The following is a 23,484-nucleotide window of genomic DNA, read 5'->3' as shown; positions in this document are numbered from 1 at the left end:
ATATACATTAGAATCCGCACTGTGGTGCAAGAGCTGAGCCACCACCTCTGATACTAGTATCCCACAAGAACATCAGTTCAAGTCCTGGATGCTCATCCCACTTCTGATCCAGCCCCTGCTGACATCAGGAAAGCAGAAGACTAGCCTAACCATCAGGGCCCCAGCCATCAGGAGGGAGACTCGGACAAAGGTCCAGGCTCCCATCTTCAACCTAGTCCAGACATGGGCCATTTGAGCTTTGTGGCCTTTATGGGGTGAACAAGCAAATGGAAGAAACTTGTGTGCATGTGCGTGTTTATTTGTTCGTTTGAAAAAATATTTCAAATAAATAAATTTCTTGACAAAGAAATGAAATACATCATGAAATTGAAGGTAGGAAGGAACTTTTTTGTAGCACGACATATGAAAGCCATTCGTGTCCGTAAAAGATGTGACTCTGAGTGGGGCACACGACAACCCATTCATCTAGGCCAGAAGAGGATGCTGGGTGCCCTGTCACAGGATGGAAAACAGAACAGTTTGGACAACTCTCCTGGCCAAGCTTTGCAGCAAGCGCCTCGGTCTGTTGATGCACAATGAGGTGGACTTGGTCAGCCAACATACCCTGAAAAGCTTTTCCTAACCCTAGGTGCAACAAAGCCGACACATCTCAGAACTATCAATATTACTCAAGTAACAAGCTCAGAACATTCTTCCCTATAGTGGGTTCTCTAGAGCATCATCAAATGACTGTCCCCCATTCCTGGGTGCTAAGGCAGTTTGACAGCAAGAAGCGGTCCTCTCCCATTCTCCCTGCCTGCAGATTCAGAGAATAAAAAGAATTGGAGAAAATAAATTTAAAAGCTTTCTAATCTAGTGGAAGAAAGGGTTTATTGAGGCAGTTTTGGAGGAGGAACATATTTGTGGGGAAATTTTGAGTCAGCTGCTTTTAAAGCTCTGTATCTGCATTGTCCGATATACTACCTATTTGTCCTGTGGACCTATTGTGCACCTGAAAAAAAGTAGGCCAGTGTGAGAGTGCGCTGTAAGTACAAAAGAATGCACCAGAAAGTGAAGACTCAGCATGATAAACAAAATATCAACTTTTTTCTATAGATTTCATATTGAAATGATACTTTTGTTTTTAATTTGGAGTCAGAGTTAGGGCAGACAGACTCATGTGTTGGTTTAATCCTCAGATGGTTGAAACACCCAGGCCAGGGCCAGGGCCAGGGCGGAGCCAGGGGCCAGGAACTCTGATGCAGGAATCCAAGTATGTGGGCCATCCTCTGCTAGGTGCCATGCACATTAGCAGGAAGGGCACGGTATCCTAAGGGGGATAGCCTCAACTCAAACTGGCATCCATACAGGACACCGGCACTTTCAGAGGTGGCATTAGTATCTAAAATTCCGAACATTATATATATAACTCACATTTTTTTTGGTCATCATTGTATTTTCACCAGACAATGAACAGAGCTGCTATGACAGTAGTTTTTTAATTATCTGTGTGCATAATTTATATGTGATATGATTGCCACATGTGATATTCTCCACACTCAGAAATTCCTTATTTTTGTCTCCTCTTGAAGAAATCTCAAAATTTTATTTTTCATGTGGGAAAACGATGAAGTCTTAACTTACATCAATGATAATATTTTGGACAGCATCCATGATATTTTTAGTGTATTCCTAATCTGAAGGATATATAAGTACCTCAGAAAAAAGCTACATGTTTAGCCTTAAAATTTTATTTATAAGAAAACTCTTTAAAAAACATCTTTAAAACAAAAAGACGATGATGTGACTCTGGTGGCAGTGGTATTTACCTAAACTGAAATACTTTGTGCACTATAATCTCAACTCCAAATGAACAGCTTTTGGGAAAATACCTGGTAGTTCTTTATATTGACTTATCAATTTTGAAGGTGGAGATAATCAACATGTTTATTAAGTCAACATACTGCTATATGTGGCACAGACACCAATTATGAAACATTACAACAGGAGCATCTGTGACTCCAACCCCTCAAAAATCTTGAAGGAAATTCTTCACAGCCTTTGATGTATATTTCAAGACATATGTATATCATTATGGACAATTTGGGTAACTCTGACCCAAAAAGGGAACAGTAATGAGCTCTCAGAGTTTAGTTAACTGGGCTGCCTTGACTCCAGTTTTTCCTTTACTACCTTCAATTTTCTGTTGTAAAGGCTGCACGTGGGGGCCTGGCAGCACGTCCTAGCAGCTGAAGTCCTTGTCTTCAATGCACAGGGATCCCATATGGGCACCGGTTCTAATCCCGGCAGCTCCACTTCCCATCTAGCTCCCTGCCTGTGGCCTGGGAAAGCAGTCAAGGAAAGCCCAAAGCCTTGGGACTCTGCACCCATATGGAAGACTTGGAAGAAGCTCCTGGTTGCCAGCTTCGGATCGGCATAGCACCGACCGTTGTGGCAACTTTGAACCATTGGAAGGAAGATCTTTCTCTCTGTCTTTCCTCCTCTCTGTATATATGACTTTCCAATAAAAATAAAATTAATCTTTAAAAATAAATAAATACATAAAAGCTACATGTTGACAAAGAAGGCACTGTATGACATTAAAACATTAATTCATAAGAATGAAAAATAAGGTTGGAATAAATTTTCATCTAAAAATATGGTTATATAGGACACACCAAATTAATGTAATCATAACATTATTACAGTTGGAATGCTAAATAATAAAAAACAAGCTTTTTAAACTTAACTTTAAACTCCCTTTCAACCACATTATTTTAAGCTCATTAAATATTAGTTGTTTAACATTCAAGCATGCAAATCAGGCAACTGTTTGTACAAATTTAAATCTAATCATTTTATTCGTTTTAAAATCTAACTTTTCATTTATTACACTGATTTCTATAAGTAAAGCAAAAGTACACTCTGAAATACATCAAGATTAACTTAACAAAATTTAATTTTCATACTATTTAAAGACATTCATGGTAATGCCGAGTGCCATTTCATAATGATAAAAGATATTTAAAGAAAGACTACAAGATTGTTTCCAAACAAGCCATTTCCTTAACAGTGTTTAAATTAGTGAAGATTTCTTTAACTTTTCTACTTTCTAAATTGATTTATATGAAAGGCAGAGCTACAGAGAGGAAAAGCCAGAGAGAGAGAAATCTTTCATCTGCTGGTTCACTCCCTAAATAGCTGCAATGGCTAAGCAGCCTAAGCGCTGGGTCCATCCTTCCGCCCCTGTCCCAGGCACACACACGGAGCTGCGTCACAACTGGAGCAGCCAAGCCTCGGACAGCTGCCTACGTGAGACACCAGCATCTAGGTGCTGCTTCAAGCTGCCACACCAGAACACCAGCCACAACTTTTAAAGAAAGTTCACCCAATTCAACATTACCTCATGCATAGTCAGTAGATAATTAAGAATGGCCTGTAGTTCTTCTTCCTTTACTCCAGAATCCTTTAAAGACATAAAACAAGTATCATGTTTAGACAAAAAGAAAAAAAATTCTAAAAGGGAAGCTAAATATATAGGTTTTGTCAAATTGTTTGGCTGCTATAACACTGTAATATGCAATCTAAATTTGAAAATGCACTGAACACATAATAGCCTATTTAGTAAAGCTACGGAATCCTTAGGCAGATAGAAACAATGAATGACAATTAAGAGTATTAATTCAAATACAGTAATCTTTCTATAAAAATTCAGTTTGTAGAATAAAAAACAATTTCTAAAATTATCAAGATGAAGTGTCAAGTATCAAAAACTGAATAGCAACTTTGCTAGAGAAAAGCAGCATTTTAAATATGAACTCAGTGTGAAAAGTTTCAACTTACTTTATCAATGTATTAATCACAACAGAGAGACTTGAAAATAAAAACAAGTATATACCAAGAAAAAATTTAGAGAAGAAAATTTCTTAGTTTATCAAGAAAAGAATTTCATATAAATGAAAATAAGGTATCTGAGTTAGAAAGGTATGATAAATGTTAGATTCATTTGCTATAATACTATATGCCAGCTAATGAAGCTTTAGAAGAAATTAAATGATATAAAAAAATTCCAAATGAAACACTGGTAAGAAACACATTTATGGACTGCCATCCTACAAAACAAAATTGCCTTCTTTAGAAATAACATTAAATTTTACTTTACCTCCGACAGTACGAAAAGGGACAAAACACTGCCATTTCTAAAGATGCACACATCTAGGTGGTACATTTATAAAGGAATATTAAATCCCAAAATGTGGATGTCAAGTACAAGGAGTTCTCTACCAGTGAAAACCCTTCGAGTTCTGCCAGCTACTGTACCACCGTCACTAACAGTACCTAGCATTCAATAGAACTCAGACAATGTGTTTTGAACAAGAATGAATACACTAGAGCTCCGAAGACATCCATGTAACATGTGTATACTGCAAGTACCAATTTCCAGTTGTAGAATAATTTACATCCTTAGGTGAACAAAGGATTAAAAAAACTCACGGGAAATAAATATGTATCAAAAATATGGCAACATGTAATCCCAGTAACAATGCCAAAAAAAAAAAAAATACCCAACAACTAGCTAATCCAAGATTTCATTTTATGTGAAATTACAAGCTGCCATGCATAGCATCCCACCAGAGCAGCAACATGAACTCACCTTCATCACTAACTGCTTAATGAACATCAACAAGAATGCTCGCAGGGAAAGTATTTCTTTCCGATTAGGTCGTGGTCCATCTTTATAAAAACAAATACACAGACACTTAGTATTGCAGAGAGCTCATTCCAAAGACTTTTTTCTTATTAATGAGAAACACAAATGTCAGTCGCCTGTTCAGTGCCCTTCCTCTGTCTCTAGAAAGACAGCACTCCATGTCCTGCAACTGTATCACCACACTCCAAATGTGCAAGAACACTACAACAGAGATGCCTGAACACAGGCATTAAAATGAGATGACAAGCAAAGTCTGTGTTCACTAACCATAAGCACTTGTATTTTTAAGATTCTTTTGTGAGTATTGTTAACAGAAGAAAAATGTAAATTAGCAACATAATATTTCCTACTGTTATCACTGTATAAACTGAAAGTTCCCAAAAAGCTTGCCTCTTCATACAGTTCTGTGTGTGAAGAAGAGAAACATTTTGTTGACTGCCTTTGACATCTCTCTCTTCTAGGAGAGTCCTTGGTCACACATGGCTCACATTAAGTCAATTTTCATGTCTCAAACATATAATTCCCAAGTAAAAAGCTTTTGAAATCCAACACCCATTGTTCTAAGATCCTAAATGAGGTACCTGTTTGCTTCAGACATTCTACAATTTTTTCCCACTAATCACTATTTACAGCCAGTTCCTAGACCACCAAAGCATAGGACCACCATGACCTTCAACAGATCAAGTGAAATAAGAAGAGAATTGCTTAAAATCTGTTCCACATGATTCCCAAAGAGTAAACTGAAGAGTTAGAACAGAGTCACAGCATCTGTCTAGCCAGCTCATGTGAGGAATGAGACTTCCCTCAAAGTCATCAGCAGTCAATGACCCAGGGACAGAATGCGAAGGAACTGCCAGGATAGGACATAGTCACCAGGACATTCTGAACTGGTTCTTGTCACTGCCCTCTCCGCTGCAAGGAATCATACCAGCATCCTCACAGATTTCTGAATTAGGAAAGCTGTACTTCCTGACAATAATTGAGTTTATTTTGAGAGTGGTAATAAAAAGGACTATACAAACATGAGACCTTCTCTTTGTAATCACTGAACAACTAGCACCTTTGACAACAATCAGTGTCTACGTTTTTGGACACCCAAGCAGCTTTTCCCAAAATTTCAAGCAACAGATTTTAATCCTTATCAGGGGACCAAAACTGTCTTCACAGAACCCAAGTATTTTTTAAGGTAGGCCGGGGGGGTGGGGGGGAATGCCTCTCACCTTTGGGCACTCACATCAAGAACCGCCACAAAGACGAGCAAGCAATGCAATGAGAGCTAAAGAGCAACAAGGGAACTAGAATACAAGGGGTTGGCTGGAAATGCCTGATACAGGCAGATGCTCTTTAGCTAAATTTATGAAGTTGTGAGGATATGAAGGTAGACTACCTGTCTACTACTATAAAGGGAAAGAATTTATAGAAACAGCAAACACAGAACTAGCAAAAGTGCGAGACAAGTTAGGTATTATGGCCAAGTTCTGGACACCTGCTCCAAGCTGTACCTGAAATCAACAGTTTATATGAGCTGATTGGGTCCTTTTGTTTCCCGCTCCCCCGCCACACACCCCATTTTGGAAGCTGGTCTTGCAGTAGTTATAACCAAAAGAGCTACCACCTGTCAAAAGCTTTATTTTGACGACTGACATGGCAAATAAATACTACTCTTTCAGTAAGTTAGTCCTCATCGTGCAGAAAAGTAATTATCATGCTGCACGTTTATTATATTTTTATCAGAAGCAGACACCTTGAATTCTGTAAGAAATCTCCATCTCCAAAAAAACTTACAAGTCTCACTATGAAAATTAATCTCTACATCAATATCACTAGCTAGTTAAAAATTTCTTCTCATTTTCAGTGCCTTACAACAACCATCCCAGATATATATGCTAACCGACAATTCATGCCAGCACAAGTAGTGTTCTTCCATAAAAGCTACAAATCCTCTAGCAATTAAAACTTAGGATAAACTATTAAAATCATCACTGAAATTTAAATTAAAATTTTCCATAATGAAACACATAAAAACTGCCCAAATTATAGGATAGTACGGTTAAAAATTTTTTAAATGCCTAATTTTTCCATATATAATCTATGACATATACATAGGAATGCTATACCTAATCCTTTTGGGGTGATACCACTTCGATCCTGAGGATTCACTGCCCAGTAGTAGTACTTGAGTGTGTGCATGATGAGAAGCACCGTTCCGACTCTCCGAATGGTATTATAGATGTTGACTGTACCAATGAATTCCGTGGACAGGTACGTATACAGCATCAGCTGGACCTATGGAATCGAAGCGAGGGTCTTAATCAAAGGACATTATGGCTCAAATCGGCTTCATTTGCTCTTACTTGTTCCAGAAAAGCAACATGCTGAGGAACACCTGTGATAGATAACACACACACTCTGACACACAAGCAAATGCACACACTCTTTGAAAGCTAAGTCAAATAATCTCTTATTTTTGGTAGCATTAGAGAGTAAACACTTCCCAAAACATCAAATTTTGCAGTACTAGTCCACAGAAATAACTTTTGGGTTCCTAGTTAGCTACCATTAATCATTAATCATTTATGAGCATGTATAACTTTTTTTCTTAAAGATTTATTTATTTTATTACAAAGTCAGATATACAGAGAGGAGGAGAGACAGAGAGGAAGATCTTCCATCCGATGATTCACTCCCCAAGTGAGCCACAACGGCCAGTGCTGCGCCAGTCCAAAGCCAGGAACCTGGAACCTCTTCCAGGTCTCCCATGCGGGTGCAGTGTCCCAATGCATTGGGCTGTCCTCAACTGCTTTCCCAGGCCACAAGCAGGAAGCTGGATGGGAAGTGGAGCTGCCGGGATTAGAACCAGTGCCCATATGGGATCCCGGGGCGTTCAAGGCGAGGACTTTAGCCGCTAGGCCACGCCGCCGGGCCCAAGCATGTATAACTTTTATAATAAACTTGTCACTTATGCATAGCTACCTTAAAGGTAAACTTTTTATTTTGAAGAAAACTAGAAAAGAAAAAAAAAAGTAGTAATAACTAGAATCTTTTAAAAGTACAAACCAAAATTAAGAAAAACATGAAGAAAAATGTAGAGCTTACCTTAAGAAACATTTATTGGAACAACAGAAATCTGGCATAGAAGTCTATTACAAACATTGAAATCTAACATGTCAATCATGATATCACAATTTCTAAACGTGTATATCATTGTCCTCCAATTGGGAAAAGATACTGCTAGTCTCATTCATAAATATCCTAAGTAAGCACATAAAATTATGTATGTTTGCACCACCTTCAAAATGAGCTCTTTTTGTAGTAAGAACATCAGTTTCCACCCTACCACTGCACATTTTGACACAAGAATTTTAGAGAAATTACGGCTCTGAAATTCAATGACAATCACACTCCAGTACTTAAGGTAGCATAAAAAAAAAACTGCTTTGGTCCTATTCTCAGGCTGAAATCAAAATTCTTCATTTTACTGAAAGTGGATATACTTCATAAACTAAACAACTTTAAGTACACCATATATACTCTCCTTCTGACAACTGAACCTTTATGTTATCCTCTTGGACATTTAGGGCAATTTCATTTCATTTTCAATTCTGCAAATTACTTAGCGTCTCTTGAGGACTTTTTTAGATAGCAAAAATTTAATCCTTATTTTTTACATGCCTTATAGATAACCATGGATAAATTAATTAAAAAATTAATTAGTGACTTATTTTACATAGTAAGTGGCAGGCCGAATCCTTAAAAATGGGACTTAGTAGATGAATGCAGTTTAGAAATTGATGTATATGCTGCCATCCACTGATTTGCTGAAAGCTATCACTATTTGATGTGCAGTTACCCAATGTTCAAATGGATAGGCCCAATCTGGTTGTCACTGAAGCAATATAACACTTCCTATGAAATAGTTCAATTCTTAACCACATTATTTCAGCCACTCAGCAAATATTTACATGTCCCTCTAGACACAGCACTGTATTATGGAAATACAATGGCACAAAAGCTGCCCTTTCATAGCTGAAATACAGTTGAGCAGAGGAAAATTACTATGAATTTATTTTAAAAAATAAGTATGCTTATCAAAACATAGAAAGTCACATGACAAAATGTGTACAGAGGCCATACAAACTACTATAGGCAATGCTATAAAATGCTAAATACTAACATTAAAATAGACAACAGACAGCTGAATAGCAATCTATAGCCATTTTAAGGTATATAGAACATGGCTGAATATAAACCAAAATTGAAATGTCTATGAAGAAGTCACAGGTTGTGGTTGAGAACCTGCATTTCCCTAGTAACATATTGGTTAATCAATACCATGCCAATTAATGCCATAATGTCATAAATGGTTGTAAATATTATGTTGGGTTTTTTACCTGATTGGGATGATACTCTGCTGGTTCTACCTTCAGACCAGAGATGGTCTCACCAAGAAGCCATTGAACTTACCAGGACAATAAGATGCTGGACTTTATGATTGGTCAAAACCTCCAATGAAAGAATCTCAACTGAATTTGAACTATGGAAATGCAACAAGGTGGAGCAATCCACCGTGGGGGGGCAGGGGGAGGGTTTGGGGAGGGGCGGAGGGAATCCCAGTGCATAAAAAAATGTGTCACATAATGCAATGAAATTAATAAAATAAAATAAATTTTGAAAAACGGTCCCAAAAAAAAAAAAACTATTATAGGGTAAGCTGAAACCGTAAAGAAATGATTTCCTAATCAAATAAGTATTAGCACAGGCTATGAAGATGACTAATAGGAAGGGCAGACAGAACAAGAAAGAAAACCTCAAACAAGGAAAATGGCAGTTGAAAGAAGTTTTCCCTAGATCTAGAAACACAGTTCTCAAACCTAACTGCATACTGAAATATTTAGATGGACCAGTGTTCAGCAGTGCCTGTGATGCTGGGTAAGTCTACTACATCCCACACTGGAATGCATGGGCTCGACTCCCAGCTCTAGCTTGGAATTCCAAGTTCCTGAGAGGATGTAGTTCAGTAACTGTCTCTCACATGGAAGACCCAGTCCCCAGCTACCAGCCGTGGTACCTCCCAGCTGTTGCAAACATCTGTAGAGTAAATCAGAGGATAGAAGTATTCTCTGTGTCAAACCCTCCTGTACCTCTCAAATAAATTAATTTTTTTACAAACAACTGGAAAACATTTTTCAAATAATACTGATGTCAGATTCCAATCCCAGACTAATGAAATCTGAATTTTATGTCAAACTAGAAAGACACCTCTGTTTGTTCTAAACACTTCCTCCAATGTATTATATCAGCAGCCAACATGAAAAACAGCTGCTTCAGGGAACCTTTTGGTATTTGCCTAGCTACAGAAAATACTGGAGTCCTTAAGCTACAATTGACAACAGAGATTGGACATAAAGGCTTAATTTTAGATTAGGAACTACTACATTTTAAGTACGATGAGAAACTTAAGAGTTTTTAAGAATGACATAATAATAACACATAGAAATTCCAACAGAAAGGTGGTAAACTAAACAAAGAATTGAAAAGTCTCCAGAAAAGTTTGTATATTAAGAATGATAAAAAAGAAACAGGATTCAATAGCAACATACAGAGATGAATGGAATGAAGACCTCAAGATCTGTCACATGCTAATTACGAATAAGCATTCCCTCGCTCACCCACTTTACGAATCCAAAAGCCACACATACACTAACATCTGTCTTTCCCACTAGACTGAAATTCTACAAAGCGCAAAAATCAAGCCTGACTTGCTCGTGCCTAACCATAGTGCTCTGTAAGCAGCAGCTATTCAACAGTTACTTACTTGAGTAAACAAAAGACTACCCTAAACAAGAAGATTCACACCTTGCCGCAGGTAATTTAAAAAAGTCTCTCTGGAGAGATCCAAGACAAACAGAAATTTTAAGCCACTCTTAGTTCCCTGTTTCAAAAGCAAAAACTGATTCAACCATTCGTTCCTATTACTTAGTAGAGAGGTAGATTTATCACAAAAACTAATGAAGTTTAACCGTCACATTCCTCCCAGGACTCCCTTTCAGCTTCTCCACCCTGAAAACTGCACGATCTTCAGTCCCACAAACCGAGATCTGCCCTTTGCTGTATCTAACCTGACAAATGTAATAAAGGCAACTCAACACTCGTGGGTAAACAAAGCAGAGTGCTAAAAGCCATTACATTATCCGCAAATTCTGGAAAGGAAATTAAGAGCTATTATAAAGCAGAAAGCAACAACACAGGGTAAGATTAGAAACCCAAGAAAATCATATAAAATATTTGAAATATTTTCCTGTATTTAAATCTCTAATAAGAGACTCTTTGATGACTTCAAAAGAGATTCAAAACTTTACAAATATGCTCGTTAGTTAAGACAAAAAAGGATCTAGTAAAAGGTTTAAAGAACTAACTTGAAACAATCCTTGAAAAGAAATAATAAGACTGAAGGTCATCGGCGAGAAAGAGGTCAAATTTAACCTGGAGATAAAAAGCTACAAAACCTCTAGCTGCCGCCACTGATTATTTCCAAATGGCAACCAAAGTCAGCAGCTGTTTTTCTCTTTAACAGTTGGAAAGAGCAGCTGAAAATAAGATATTATGACTCTAGAAAAGCAGAAAAGTTTGCAGACTTATCCTTTTTTTCTGACAACTAGAATAAATATGCATTATTCCAACCTAGACAAAAACACACGCATACCCTGCCAAGTGGAGCAAAGCCAGACAGAAGACAGGAAAATAGAAGGTTTGAAATAACACAATTTTTGATAAAAACTGTGCGAAAGATGGATACATTCACATAAGTTAGTAAAAATTTCTTTCTTCTAATTCTAACATTACTAAATTGTCAGGACAATTTAATACAATGCTGGGATTCATTAAAATTCTGCTCACATATTTCAGAATTTCATAAAACTGAGTTACAATTTTTGCTACAAAACGTACTATGTTTTTTATCATTTGGATAGAAAATTAAAATGAAAAAATCAGACTAGCATATCACACCTTCCAGGAAAGGTGACTTCAGCTGTTCCTATAAGAATGAATCTGAGAAGCTGATCAAATCAGCAGAAGATAGTTTGCACACAGGAAGAGAAAGACAGCACAGGGACTTGTTAATAAATAGAAGGAATTTTTTTAATAAAACAATATATACATATGAAAACTACAGTAGTACAGTGTGAAAGTTGATGGTAAACATTTTTGAAACTTTCCAACTTTGATGTATATTTCATAAACAGAATTTCAAGAGAAACTTCACTTAACAGCAGGATACAAAGCCCATTGCTCTATTTTTTAAAGATTAAAATTATGGTAATATATAAAAAATATTGCAAAATTTTCCTGAACAAAAGTATTCCCACTCAAAAAGGCAATCCCTGAAAGCCAACATAATAGTACAAAGAAAGGATAAAAGAAAATCCTCAAAACTTTCATTCTTCTCAAGCACTGAACTGGAGCCAAGAGGAACAAACTCGCAAGCGCCCTCACCTTGGCTGGCGTGTGAATCCATATGGCCGGATTGAGAAGAATGTGATCACACAGCTGCTTGAGCAGGGGCATGCCGTTCTGCAGGTTACTGAGATACTTAGAAAACGCAAGGCAAAGTTCAAGCACTGCTCTGCCGACATGGGATTTGGAAGACTGCAAAGAGAAGTGGTCTAGAGGTCACTGCCAATTCAAGGCACGGTAAGTAAATTTACTTAAGTAAACTAAGTAAATACTAGCAAAAGGTTGGTCCACAAACTAAGCTCAAAGTGATAGACACCATTAGGCTCATCATCACATTTTATCGGATGTATGGAGTCAAGATAAAAGGGCAGAATGCTGTTTTAAATTTAGGTGATTTTCTGTAACCAAGGGGATATACCAGCAGACAGATATTCTTAATCTCTTAAGAGAACAAGTACAGGGCCTGCAAATTAAGAAGTAAAAAATAAAAAAACCCTAAATTTACCTTTTCAAGACTGTATCCTATTACCAAGAAGCCCTTACAGGCAAGCATTTGCTCTTGCATGGCAATTGAGTTCTTCAACAACTCCATGACAAAGGCCAGCAAGGTTGAACTAAAAAAGAAAAATGGCAATGGTTTGAAAAAAAATTATACTTCTGTAAAATACTCCAGGTTACACAGATGTGTCTTTCATTTAGGCTTTAAGATTTCCACCGGAAATTCTAAAACTGCTTCAACATTACTCAACTAGATTTTTGACATAGGTTTTGTATTGCCATATTTTGCATACTTCATCACAACCACTAATAAGCAAACTCATAGAAACAACATGACAAACACACATAATGCAGAGAAAAATGAGCAATATTATTAAGAAGTCACGTAAATTGCTAATAAAGGTTATGTTAAGGTCTTGCGAGATGGAAGGAACTTACATAGGCAAGTATGTTCAACTTTGGAGAGCTAGAGATCAAAAGAAGGTTAAAAAAACAACAACAACAAAAAACCATGACGCAAGCAAACTAAAGTACAAGACTTCAAAATACATTAGGGCACTAAAACGGCCTGAGTACAGTCATCCACAAACGAAAGATAAGGTAATCCAGACAACAACTTGAGGTCTCTCAACACTAATTTCACAGGCCTGTTCAGTATTTCAACAGCAAAATCTAATCACCCAGTTTTCAAGACTTTCAACAAACACTGTAATTAATAAGTAAGAGCAAAATAATGACTGCAAGCATGTTCTACTTCCCCACAACAGTTATAATTACACAAAAGAAGAAAGGGGTAGAACCACCCTCTCAAGAGATTCTGAGAGGTTCCCAGAGAGGGAGACAGCAAGACTGGCTACTAAGTCCTCTGCTCCACCCCAGTGCTTTCTGCAGGAAGTCACAATGAAGCGGCAAAGAACTGGATCCTGCAGGGAACCTATACAACACTACAACATCAAAAGAGAACTTAGTTTCAATATTTTTAAACATGGTTGATAAACAGTAGATACGATACCTCATCCCGTCATTACTTATTTAGTAGCAGGCATCAGGTCGTGTACGAATGTAAAAATAAAACCAAGAATCTCGAAAGTGGAGAATAGAAAATTCATTTAAATTTTTCAAATAATAATGAAATATAACTATTTTACCAGAAATTCACCATAATAAATAGTCACAAACAATTGATTTAGATATCCTTTCCCAGTTATCCTAGAAAATGCCTCTACTCTTGCTAGATTCAACATTATAACACAAGATACAAAATGCGACAAATGTATAAGCTAATGGTAAGAAGAACTGAATTTCCTCTTATATAACACCATTTAAAATTTTTGGCTTTCAATTACATACAATTAGTACTAAATATTTAAATTAGGAAAAGGTAATTCTTAGATAAAAAAAATGTGTTCACCAATGTCAGTGTTTATAACTTTTTTGCAAAACAAACTCAATATGCTTTTCAAATATTAATTTCTATTATGATGCTAATTTCTATTTTTATTTGAAACACAGATACAGGAAAAGAGAAGGGTAGAGAGGGAATTTATCTTCCACTTGCAGATTCATCCTTAATGCCATCCACAGCCAGGGCTACACCAGGCCAAATTCAAGCTCCTGGAATTCCATCTGGATTTCCCATATTGGTGACAGGAACCCAAGCACTTAAGCCATCACTTGCTGCCTCCCAGGGCACAAACAAGAAGCTTGATCAGAACTAGAGTAGCCAGGACTCAAAACAAGCACACCAATACGTTTGCAGGTGTCCCAAGGGGCAACTTAACCACTGAGACAAACACCTGCCCACTGCTTGTTACAGCTTCCATATTTCCTACTGATTAACAAGAAAGTTGTTTGTACTTATATTACTACTGGATTTTACTGGATTTTAACCATAAATTTCATGAAACTATTCTGACATAACAGCAAAGCTGAAAAGACAAAGAAAACATTTGCAGCTCAAAAGTGATGGAAGAAATTCACACATCGAATTAAAGAAAAAAATAAAAGAACTCACCAGATACTCAGGTCAACCTCATCAGATAAATACTGCCTATAATCCAACTGCGCGAAAAGTGGAAACAGCACTTGTACCCCTCCAATTGAATGCATAGCACTTTGGATGGAATGTGTTAAAACTGCCTTGACATCCTTGTAAAACAAAAACAGTGACTATCTCAGTATTTTGTGGAACAATTAAAAATAAAGTACTTCAGGATATGCAGAACACTAAAACGTTGATACTGTATGTGTTTAATCAGAGCTATGCAACAGACAAAAATTATCAAGAGAAATAGTCTTAAAACATCATGGTTAGTACCTGGAGCATGAGTGCATGTGGCGAATGAACAAAAATGGAAGGGTTGTCCTTAGGCGAAGACTCGAGACAAAGCTGGGCATCTGTAGCCCGTGGATTATAAGTAAATGCAATGGCACTAGAGAGTTTGCCATCATACAGTAGAAGTCTGTGATGTTCAGCAAGGAAAAGGTCACTTTCCGCTTTGAATTTAAATGTACCCTAGGAGTAAATAAAAATAACAGTTACAACAGTATGCCACATCTAAATACAAACTGTTCCGGTCATAAAAATTTAAGAAGAGACATCCCTGACAATTTTTTAAGTATTTATAATGAAATTTATTCTTGGAACTACTTCACTGGAAGCCATTCATTTCGATAAACTGTGCTTCTAATTCATTTTTTTCCGTATTTTTGTTTGTTTGTTTAAACACTGATTTAATAATATCAAACGTAGAACCAGAGAGAGATCTTCCGCCTGCTGGTTCACACCCCAAATGTCCGCAGCTGCTAGGGTTGGCTCAGGGCAAAAGCAGGAGCCAAGAGCTTCATTCGGGTTTTCCACACGGGTGCTGGGGAAAACCATTTGGGCTATGGTCTACCCATTAGCAGAGAGCTCGACTGGAAGTGGAGCAGCTGACTCATGCATATGCAACTCTGGTAGGGCACTTAGCCCCTGCCACTTCATTTCTCGAAAGATATTTCCTAAGTTCCCTTATGATTTATACTTTGGGTACTTTGAATCAAAGGCTATCTAGCTTGGTACTAAATTTCTATGTATCTGTTGATTCGCCAGCCTTCCTTCTAGTGTTTGCATCCAATTGCATTCTATTCAGTATATGCTGCAAACCTTCTTATATACATTAACACTTGTCTGGGGGCCTAACACGAGGCCTCTCATGGAGAATGTCAGATGTGCATTTGGAAAGGACACACATTCTCCTGCTGTTGCACAGTGTTCTGTATATGCCTACTCAGTCCACTGGGTGCACAGTTCTGTTCAGGTGCTCTGTCCTCTTAATGGTCTCCTCTATGGTTGCTCTATATATCTCTGAAAATTGAGTACGGGAACCTCATACTACTATAGTGTTGCCATCTTCTTCCTTTCAATTCTACCACGGTTTGCCTCCTGTACAGTTACATGCCATAGAAAGTGACATCACAACAGCCTTAGTTTGTGTCGGTCTTCAGTATGTCTTTGCATAATGTCAAAATCACCTAACGACACATTTCACATATGTTGTTCCAATTGCCCGGTAATACAAGACTGTGTTTAGACCTTCTGATATGTTTGTAATTGTTATATCTTCATGGTGAAGTGATCCTCATTTACCTGAACAATGCCCTGCTTTGTGTCTTGCAACAGTGTTTGTCTGAAATCTAATTTGTCTGATACAAACATGGCCACTTTTTTTTTAAGATCTATTTATTTACTGCAAAGTCAGATATATATAGAGAGAGGAGAGAGACAGAGAGAAATATCTTCTATCCGATGATTCACTCCCCAAGAGACTGCAATGGCCAGAGCTGTGCCGATCCGAAGCCAGGAGCCAGGAACTTCCTCCAGGTCTCCAACGTGGGTGCAGGTCCCAAGGCGTTGAGCCATCCTCGACTGCTCTCCCAGGCCACAAGCAGGGAGCTGAATGGGAAGTGGAGCTGCTGGAATTAGAACTGGCGCCCATATGGGATCTCAGCATGTTCAAGGCGAGGACTTTAGCCACTAGGCCACAGTGACAGGCCCAAGCATGGCCACTTCTTTGGCAACCATTTCCATCAAGCATCCTGCTCCTTTCACATATAGCCTATGCATGTCCTTAGGTCTAAAGTGGGTCTATTTGAGGCAGCACAATGGCTCAATTAGCTAATCCTCTATCTGCAAACAGCATCCCATATGGGCACACATGTTCAGCTCAGCTCTGGCCATTTGGGGAGTGAAATGGATGAAAGAGCTTTCTCTGTCTCTCCTTCTCTCTGTAAATCTGCCATTCCAATAAAAATAAACATATCTTTAAAAAAAATAAAGTGAAACACACTGATGCAGAATTTTTTTTAATTCTTTCAATCAATCCATGTTCTTCAACTAGGATGTTCAATCCATTTTTATGCAAAGGATTATTGATAGAGGGACCAGTGCCATGGCCAAGAAGGTAAAGCCACTATCTTCAATCCACACAGGCACAGGTTTGTGTCCTGGCCACTTCACTTCTGACCCAACTTCCTTCTAATAGTCATGGAAAAGCAGCAAATTCGGTACAAATACTTAAGTCCCTAGCACCGATTTGGGAGAGTGTGAAGCTCCTGGATCCTGGCTCCCAGCTGGACCAGCGCTGGCTGTTGTAGCCATCTGGGAAGTAAAAGTGAATAGAAGACCTCCATTTCTTCTACTGTCTTTGTAATTCTGACTTTTTCAAAGTAATAAATTTTTTTTTAAACTTTAAAATTACTAGTAGAAAAAAAAGTGAAGGAATATTTGGTAACTAGTTTATATATGTCTTAATTACCATATCCACTTTCCTTTGTGTGTTTCACTAATTTTTTTTTCTTTTTTTTGGTAGTGGTATGGCAAGCTAAAATGAAAACCAGGATTGACAAGCTTCTGAGCAAAGTCACAATCTAGGCCTTGAAAAACCTTAACTCTCCTCAATGGCAAATGTAAATGAAACTGAACTAGGAGCATTTCTTATGAATGAAATTTTAGAGAAAAACAAAATTTAAGCTCAAAACAATCAAAAGCAGCAAATTAACTTATAATTGTATGAAGAGATACTTTCCAATAACGTTTACCCCAGAAATAGGTAACGTGAAACTACAAGCAACAAACAGCTTTTGTTTTCTTTCTGTAAATTCATTTTGCAAAAGCCTATCCCTAAACTTATTTCTTTGGAGCTCACACAAGGAGCTCAAACGATGTTTGATTAGGAACTTCATGAGTATTCAGTCATGAATTGCTTTCATAAGCCACATTTTTCATTATATCTGAGATAAGGAAAAACACTCCGCTTTGTTACTTTACGAAGTTACAGTCAAGTATTTCTTTTTAAAAAATCCTTAGTATTTTAGAATGTTTATAAGAACAAACACAAGCTTTCTGATTATATATATTAACTATAAAATATTATACTACTGTAATGTCAGTTTATAGGTCACCATGTTGGACTTAGTAGGAAACAGCAGATATAAAATCGATGTTAGTATAAAACCATAAAAAGATGTAATTTGTGACACCAATGACACAAAGCATTTGTCACAGAGATGTAAGAGAAGTGCACTGGTGCAGAACTGAAATTTCCAGTTTAAAATATATTATCAGGGCCTGGCACAATAGTCTTGTGGCTAAGTCCTCGCCTTGCATCTGCTGGGATGCCATATGGGGACAGGTTCGTATCCCTGATGCTCCACTCCCTTCCAGCGCCCTGCTGTGTCTTGGGAAAACAACAGAGAATGACCCAAAGACTTGGGTTCCTGCACCCGCATGGGAGACTCAAAAGAAGTTCTTGGTTCCTAGCTTTGGATGAGCTCAACTGTGGCTATTGCAGCCACTAGGGAAGTGAACCAGCAGACAGAAAACCTGCATCTCTGTAGCTCCTTCTTTCTATATATCTGCTTTGCCAATAAAAAAAAATCTTTGGAGAAAAATTTAAAAATAAAATAACTGTCATAATTTCCAGATATTCTATGTGCCCCTCATGGTAACCATAAAGAAAACACCTAAAGAGGAGACAGAAAGAGAAATGAGAAAGGAATTAATATGTGTTAATAAAAAACTAAGATACAATGAAAAACTCAGTCTATTTGGCTGCTCTGCTTCTGCTCTAGCTTCCCACTAATGTTCATCTGAGAACTAGCAAGTGATGGCTCTAGTGGCTGGGTCCCTGTCACTCACATGGGACACCCGGACTGAGTTCTAAGCTCCTTGTTGCAGCTTAGATCTGTGAATTGTGGGCATCTGGGGAATAAATCAACAAATGGGAGCACTCACTCTGTCTCTCTCACATTTTGTAAACTGTAATATACAATCGATTCAGCAATAGAGAGGACCAAGTGTACTGATACAAACAACACAAGCGAATCTTTGCATGTGTAGAGAATGGGAAGAAACTGACAGGGGCACACACATTGCATCTTACACAGACTCTTAAGAAAAGTAAATCTTTCCTTAAACAGCTGCCTATCACCAAGAATGAGATGAGGTTAAGAAGAAGGAAGTGATCTGCAAGAAGCAGTGGAACCTTGGGCAATGATGAAAATATCCTATTTCTTTATGATGGTGACAGCGACTTTTGTTTAAATGCCTTAAAATGGTATATAAATGAACTCAAAGGAGCTGAGCTTGTTCTGGAAGGAACACAGCAGACATCCGCGTCCTTTGAAACCACGGACGGATAAACCCAGAAATTCCCAAAGTGTTCTGGGAACCTTGCATAGCGCTCCTAGCATATCAGCAATTTTGAACCTCTTTGTCAAAACAAATTTCACAAAATAATTGATAAAATAATTGTTCGTTTACATAACTGGGTCCAAACAACTCTACATCCTAACTATTTGAAAAAAAATAATGGGAAAGTTTGAAAGAAGACTTAACCTGCTTCCTTCCTTATTACAGTAGTAACATTATTAATGGGAAATATGCATATCGTGGGCACTATACATTTCTCAAACCTTGCAGTCAGACTCTATCCCACTATCCTCATGTCCTGTTCTACACTGATTTTCCCATAGCCCTTGCTTCTTATCAGAAACTTAGTTGTGCAAAGACATGACCTCACCAAAAAAAACCCTCAGCTTGAACACTGAAAATAGAATGAGCTTGCACTTTGCCTCCTATAAATCAAATGCTATGCTGTCCTCAGAAATTAAAAGAATCCTTCAGAAAATTGTGACTTTCCTGTTGTATCCCTACTTACCCTGACAAACATTTTGCTGCCACAAGATAAATCTCCCACGCAAAATTCACCTTCAAATAAAGCTCAACTAACACTGGCTAAGCAGCGAACAAACAATGAGTACCTTATATCCCAGGCCCAACTGATAAATGGCAAATATCTGAGCTGCATTGAGAGCTTCACTAAACAGGTAAACTGCAGTCATCTGGCCACAGAACACCCTGTTAGCATCTGCAGTTTCTGAGGAGCCAAGGAAACACTTGTCAAAGGTCTGTGAAACAAAAAGAACATTTCATCAGAGAGAATAAAAAAGACAGTACATCCTCTAGAAATAATTTCTAAATCTCTACCAATATTTTTTGTCCATTCTAAGCTATCTAAACAGACTAAAATTATTTATTCATTGCTTTTCATCTGGAGTAGAAATCAGCAAAGACATCCTAAAACAATTTCTCAAAGTACCATCAACAAAACTTGAAAAAAGATGGAAACATAAAAGGAAAAAAATCCTGATAGCTCTGCAGGTTCACAGCTCAGCAAGCAAAGCTCCAGACACAGGAGCATGTTTTGATGCAAGAGGGAAAACACTGAGTTAGCTTTAGGACATATGGAATCAGTCCTCAAGTTACGAGCATTATCATGCCTGATCACAACACTCCTCTTACTTAAGTGCCATTCCCCCCCTATTTTTCAGGTGGAGAAAAATACAGTGGAAGAAACACAAGGTTTACTAGATATGGCAAGAACATACAGTCAGTACCCAACAGAACTGGGATTCAAACAGGTCCAATACAGCATCCTAAGCTCTCTAACGGCAGCATTACATAACAAGTCCTGATGCAGAACAAGGATAGGAAAGAAGTTAATGGTGGATTCATCTGTATTCATTTTCTCAATTCTTTTAAGCTTTCTACTAAAAAATATTTTCATCGGAAAAGAAATTTCATTTCAATCTCTATTCTGAACCTCTTTTCAAATTATTAATATATTATGATATAATTATCTGTGGCAGACACGAATTACGTTCAACTTACACATAACTAGAGCTTCTACTTATTTTGATCAATGAACTGATGCAAACACATAGTGACAAGACAGTCACTATGACCTATAATTCTTTATCCAGGAGAATTTTACAATAACTGAGCAATATATTATGTAAAACATTATCAAATTTTACTAACAAATTAAAATACTATCCAAATTATGAATATTAAATATACCATATTTTGATTTATATTTATATAAATTCATATTCAAGTACTGGTATGTTTTTTACATTTTTACAATAACTTCTTTCCATGGAACATTTTGAAACTACTTACATCGCTGGTATTGACAAACCATGTTATCTCGCCATAGGAAGCCAGCTCACCATTCACATAACACCGAAGCTCGCTGTTCTTCCAGCGGTTATAAATGTGCACAATTGTTACCATATACCACTGAACGCACAAAACAGACAAAAGTAATGAGTCTTGAACAAAACAACCTGTCTAGTAACACAGGCAAAAAATTAATTATACTAAAATCAAACCTAAAAATAAGTTTAATGTTTTGCTTCTGTAGCAATATTTATTCAGGGAAACTCTAAAGGATGAAAAGTTAATCTAATTATACTGCCAGCTTATTATTAAATATTTCAAACAGTCCTTGAAGAAACTGAAATTCTAGCACAAATAATTTTTCAAATCTCAGCATGTGGCTTTATATATCTGCCTTTACATATCTAACGTTTTGTTGACCAACAATCTCCAGATTTTAAATTAATAAAAAAAAAAACACAAATCAAATTTACACCACCAAAACATATTTGGCACCATAATTTTTCATTGTACTTTCCTCCAACTCTGTAAATAAATAAATATCTAATCTCTTTACAATCCAAAATGGAGAGTTAATCAATGACCACAGATTTACGAAACAGTAAAAGAGAATTGTGATTTAGCAGTTATGCAAATATCATTATAACAAAGTATTTGAATAATGGCATAGCTTGTCAACATGACTATGCCTCAGTAAGATCACATACCTTTTGTGGCTTGAAATCGAACTTCACACAATGTTGAAAGCCTTTTCCTTTTGACTTTATTGATGTTATAATCAAACATCCTCCAACAAAATGAGCAGAATAACCAAGACCTTTGCTGGTTCTGAAACTGTGAAGAGTAAGTTCATTCACCTCCAGAATAATCTCCTTTACAAAGGAAGATATTAACACTACTCCATTACAAACATACGTACCAATACAAGTAAGGCTTATCTTTATCTACATTGATGTTATTGACAGGATCCATTCTGAGCCAGGTGTGAAACGTAAAACCATTCTGGTATGGCCATTTGGCTATAGGAGGTAATGCAATAGCCTAAAGGAAAGGAACTCAGAGTTACTGACTAACATGAAAATTTTTACTATAGAAATCATAAAAATGAGGTTTTGTAACACAGTATGCATTTTCTACTATATATTACTTTGTACATGATTAAAATGCTTGGTGAAGGCTATTAATAACATGATTTTTCCTAAGTACACAGAAAGAGCGTTAAAGAACCAAGGAAAATAAGCTACTAGAACACAAATTATGTCCGCCTCATTTTTTACAATAAACATCCCAAAGAAGTTCCAATTTAACATTCTCTTCTGAATTGCAAAGGCATCGGAATACAGAAAAATGGACAAAATACAAAGAAAAATACCAAAGAAATACTTTTGCTTGTATTTCTTCTTTTAGTTCCCAGTGTAAGACCAAAGAGGATGAATCTTTAACAATTTAAACTGTTTTCACAAGCTACTCTACAAATGGCTAAACCAGTTGATTTAAAATTTCACATTTAAAAAAATCTTCACTTTTCACTTCAAGGATCTGAGTACACAATGGAAAAAATATTGAATAGCCAAAATTACCTTTTGAAAATTTAACTCTACTATAAAGTGAAAATAATGATGTGTAGGTCTTTATGACCTAGATTTATCAAAATTCTTCTGAATTATGCCACCAAGTGCAGAAATGAAATAAAAATATGTGAATTGGACTTCATTAAAATTTCTAATTATGATTTTGGAAGGGCACAGTCAAACAAGTGGAAGGACAAGACACTAAAACAGAAAGACTCACAAACTAAATGTCTGACAAAAGAAGTATATAATGAACTCCTACAAATCAATTGTAAGACAAATACAATTACAAAATAGGGGAAAACATCCAAATATTTCTCCAAGAAACATATATGAATGGCAATGAAGCACATGACAATATGCCTCAAATCCTTAGTCATCAAGCAAAGGAAAGTCAAAATCACAAGGGACACTACTTCAACTACTTGATTGCAAGGATGTGCAGAAACTGGAATCCACATGCTCTAAGATTCTGTTTACATGATTGGTCCAGAACCGATCGATCCAGAGACTGAAAAGACCTGGAGGACTGCGTAAAAATGGGAGGTGACAATCAATATGCATGGGCTTCTTAAGGGGAGTTTCGTTGTGTTCCGTTGTATTCTTAAGATACATGCATTTATTTGAAAGGCAGAGTTACAGAGAAGGAGAAACAGAGGGAAAAAATCTGGCATCCCCTGGTTCACTTTCCAGCTGGCTGAGAGCAGCTGGGGACGCGTCAGGTCAGAGGCAGAAGCCTAGACCCCATCTGGGTCTCCCACGTGGGT

The 23,484-nt window shown here is 37.1% G+C and overlaps 1 protein-coding gene across 3 annotated transcripts in view; it reads right to left on the bottom strand.

The window, feature by feature from the left end:
- Positions 1 to 23,484, bottom strand: part of LRBA (LPS responsive beige-like anchor protein) — a 609,418-nt gene that overhangs the window by 509,776 nt on the left and 76,158 nt on the right. For all 3 annotated transcript variants that reach the window (XM_058666763.1, XM_058666762.1, XM_058666764.1), the window contains exons 6-16: positions 22,066 to 22,187; positions 21,854 to 21,980; positions 21,147 to 21,266; positions 19,946 to 20,092; positions 14,961 to 15,158; positions 14,658 to 14,791; positions 12,651 to 12,759; positions 12,185 to 12,337; positions 6,808 to 6,976; positions 4,634 to 4,713; positions 3,383 to 3,445 (exon numbers count right to left, since the gene is read on the bottom strand). In XM_058666763.1, the coding sequence (XP_058522746.1) occupies positions 3,383 to 3,445; positions 4,634 to 4,713; positions 6,808 to 6,976; positions 12,185 to 12,337; positions 12,651 to 12,759; positions 14,658 to 14,791; positions 14,961 to 15,158; positions 19,946 to 20,092; positions 21,147 to 21,266; positions 21,854 to 21,980; positions 22,066 to 22,187 (1,422 nt within the window). The remainder of the gene's footprint in view (positions 1 to 3,382; positions 3,446 to 4,633; positions 4,714 to 6,807; positions 6,977 to 12,184; positions 12,338 to 12,650; positions 12,760 to 14,657; positions 14,792 to 14,960; positions 15,159 to 19,945; positions 20,093 to 21,146; positions 21,267 to 21,853; positions 21,981 to 22,065; positions 22,188 to 23,484) is intronic.

This window comes from Ochotona princeps, chromosome 7, assembly GCF_030435755.1.
Source record: "Ochotona princeps isolate mOchPri1 chromosome 7, mOchPri1.hap1, whole genome shotgun sequence".
In the NCBI taxonomy this organism is placed as follows: Eukaryota; Metazoa; Chordata; class Mammalia; order Lagomorpha; family Ochotonidae; genus Ochotona; species Ochotona princeps.
Note: the sequence above shows the minus strand (reverse complement) of the source record. Positions and strands in the feature narration are given on the sequence as shown.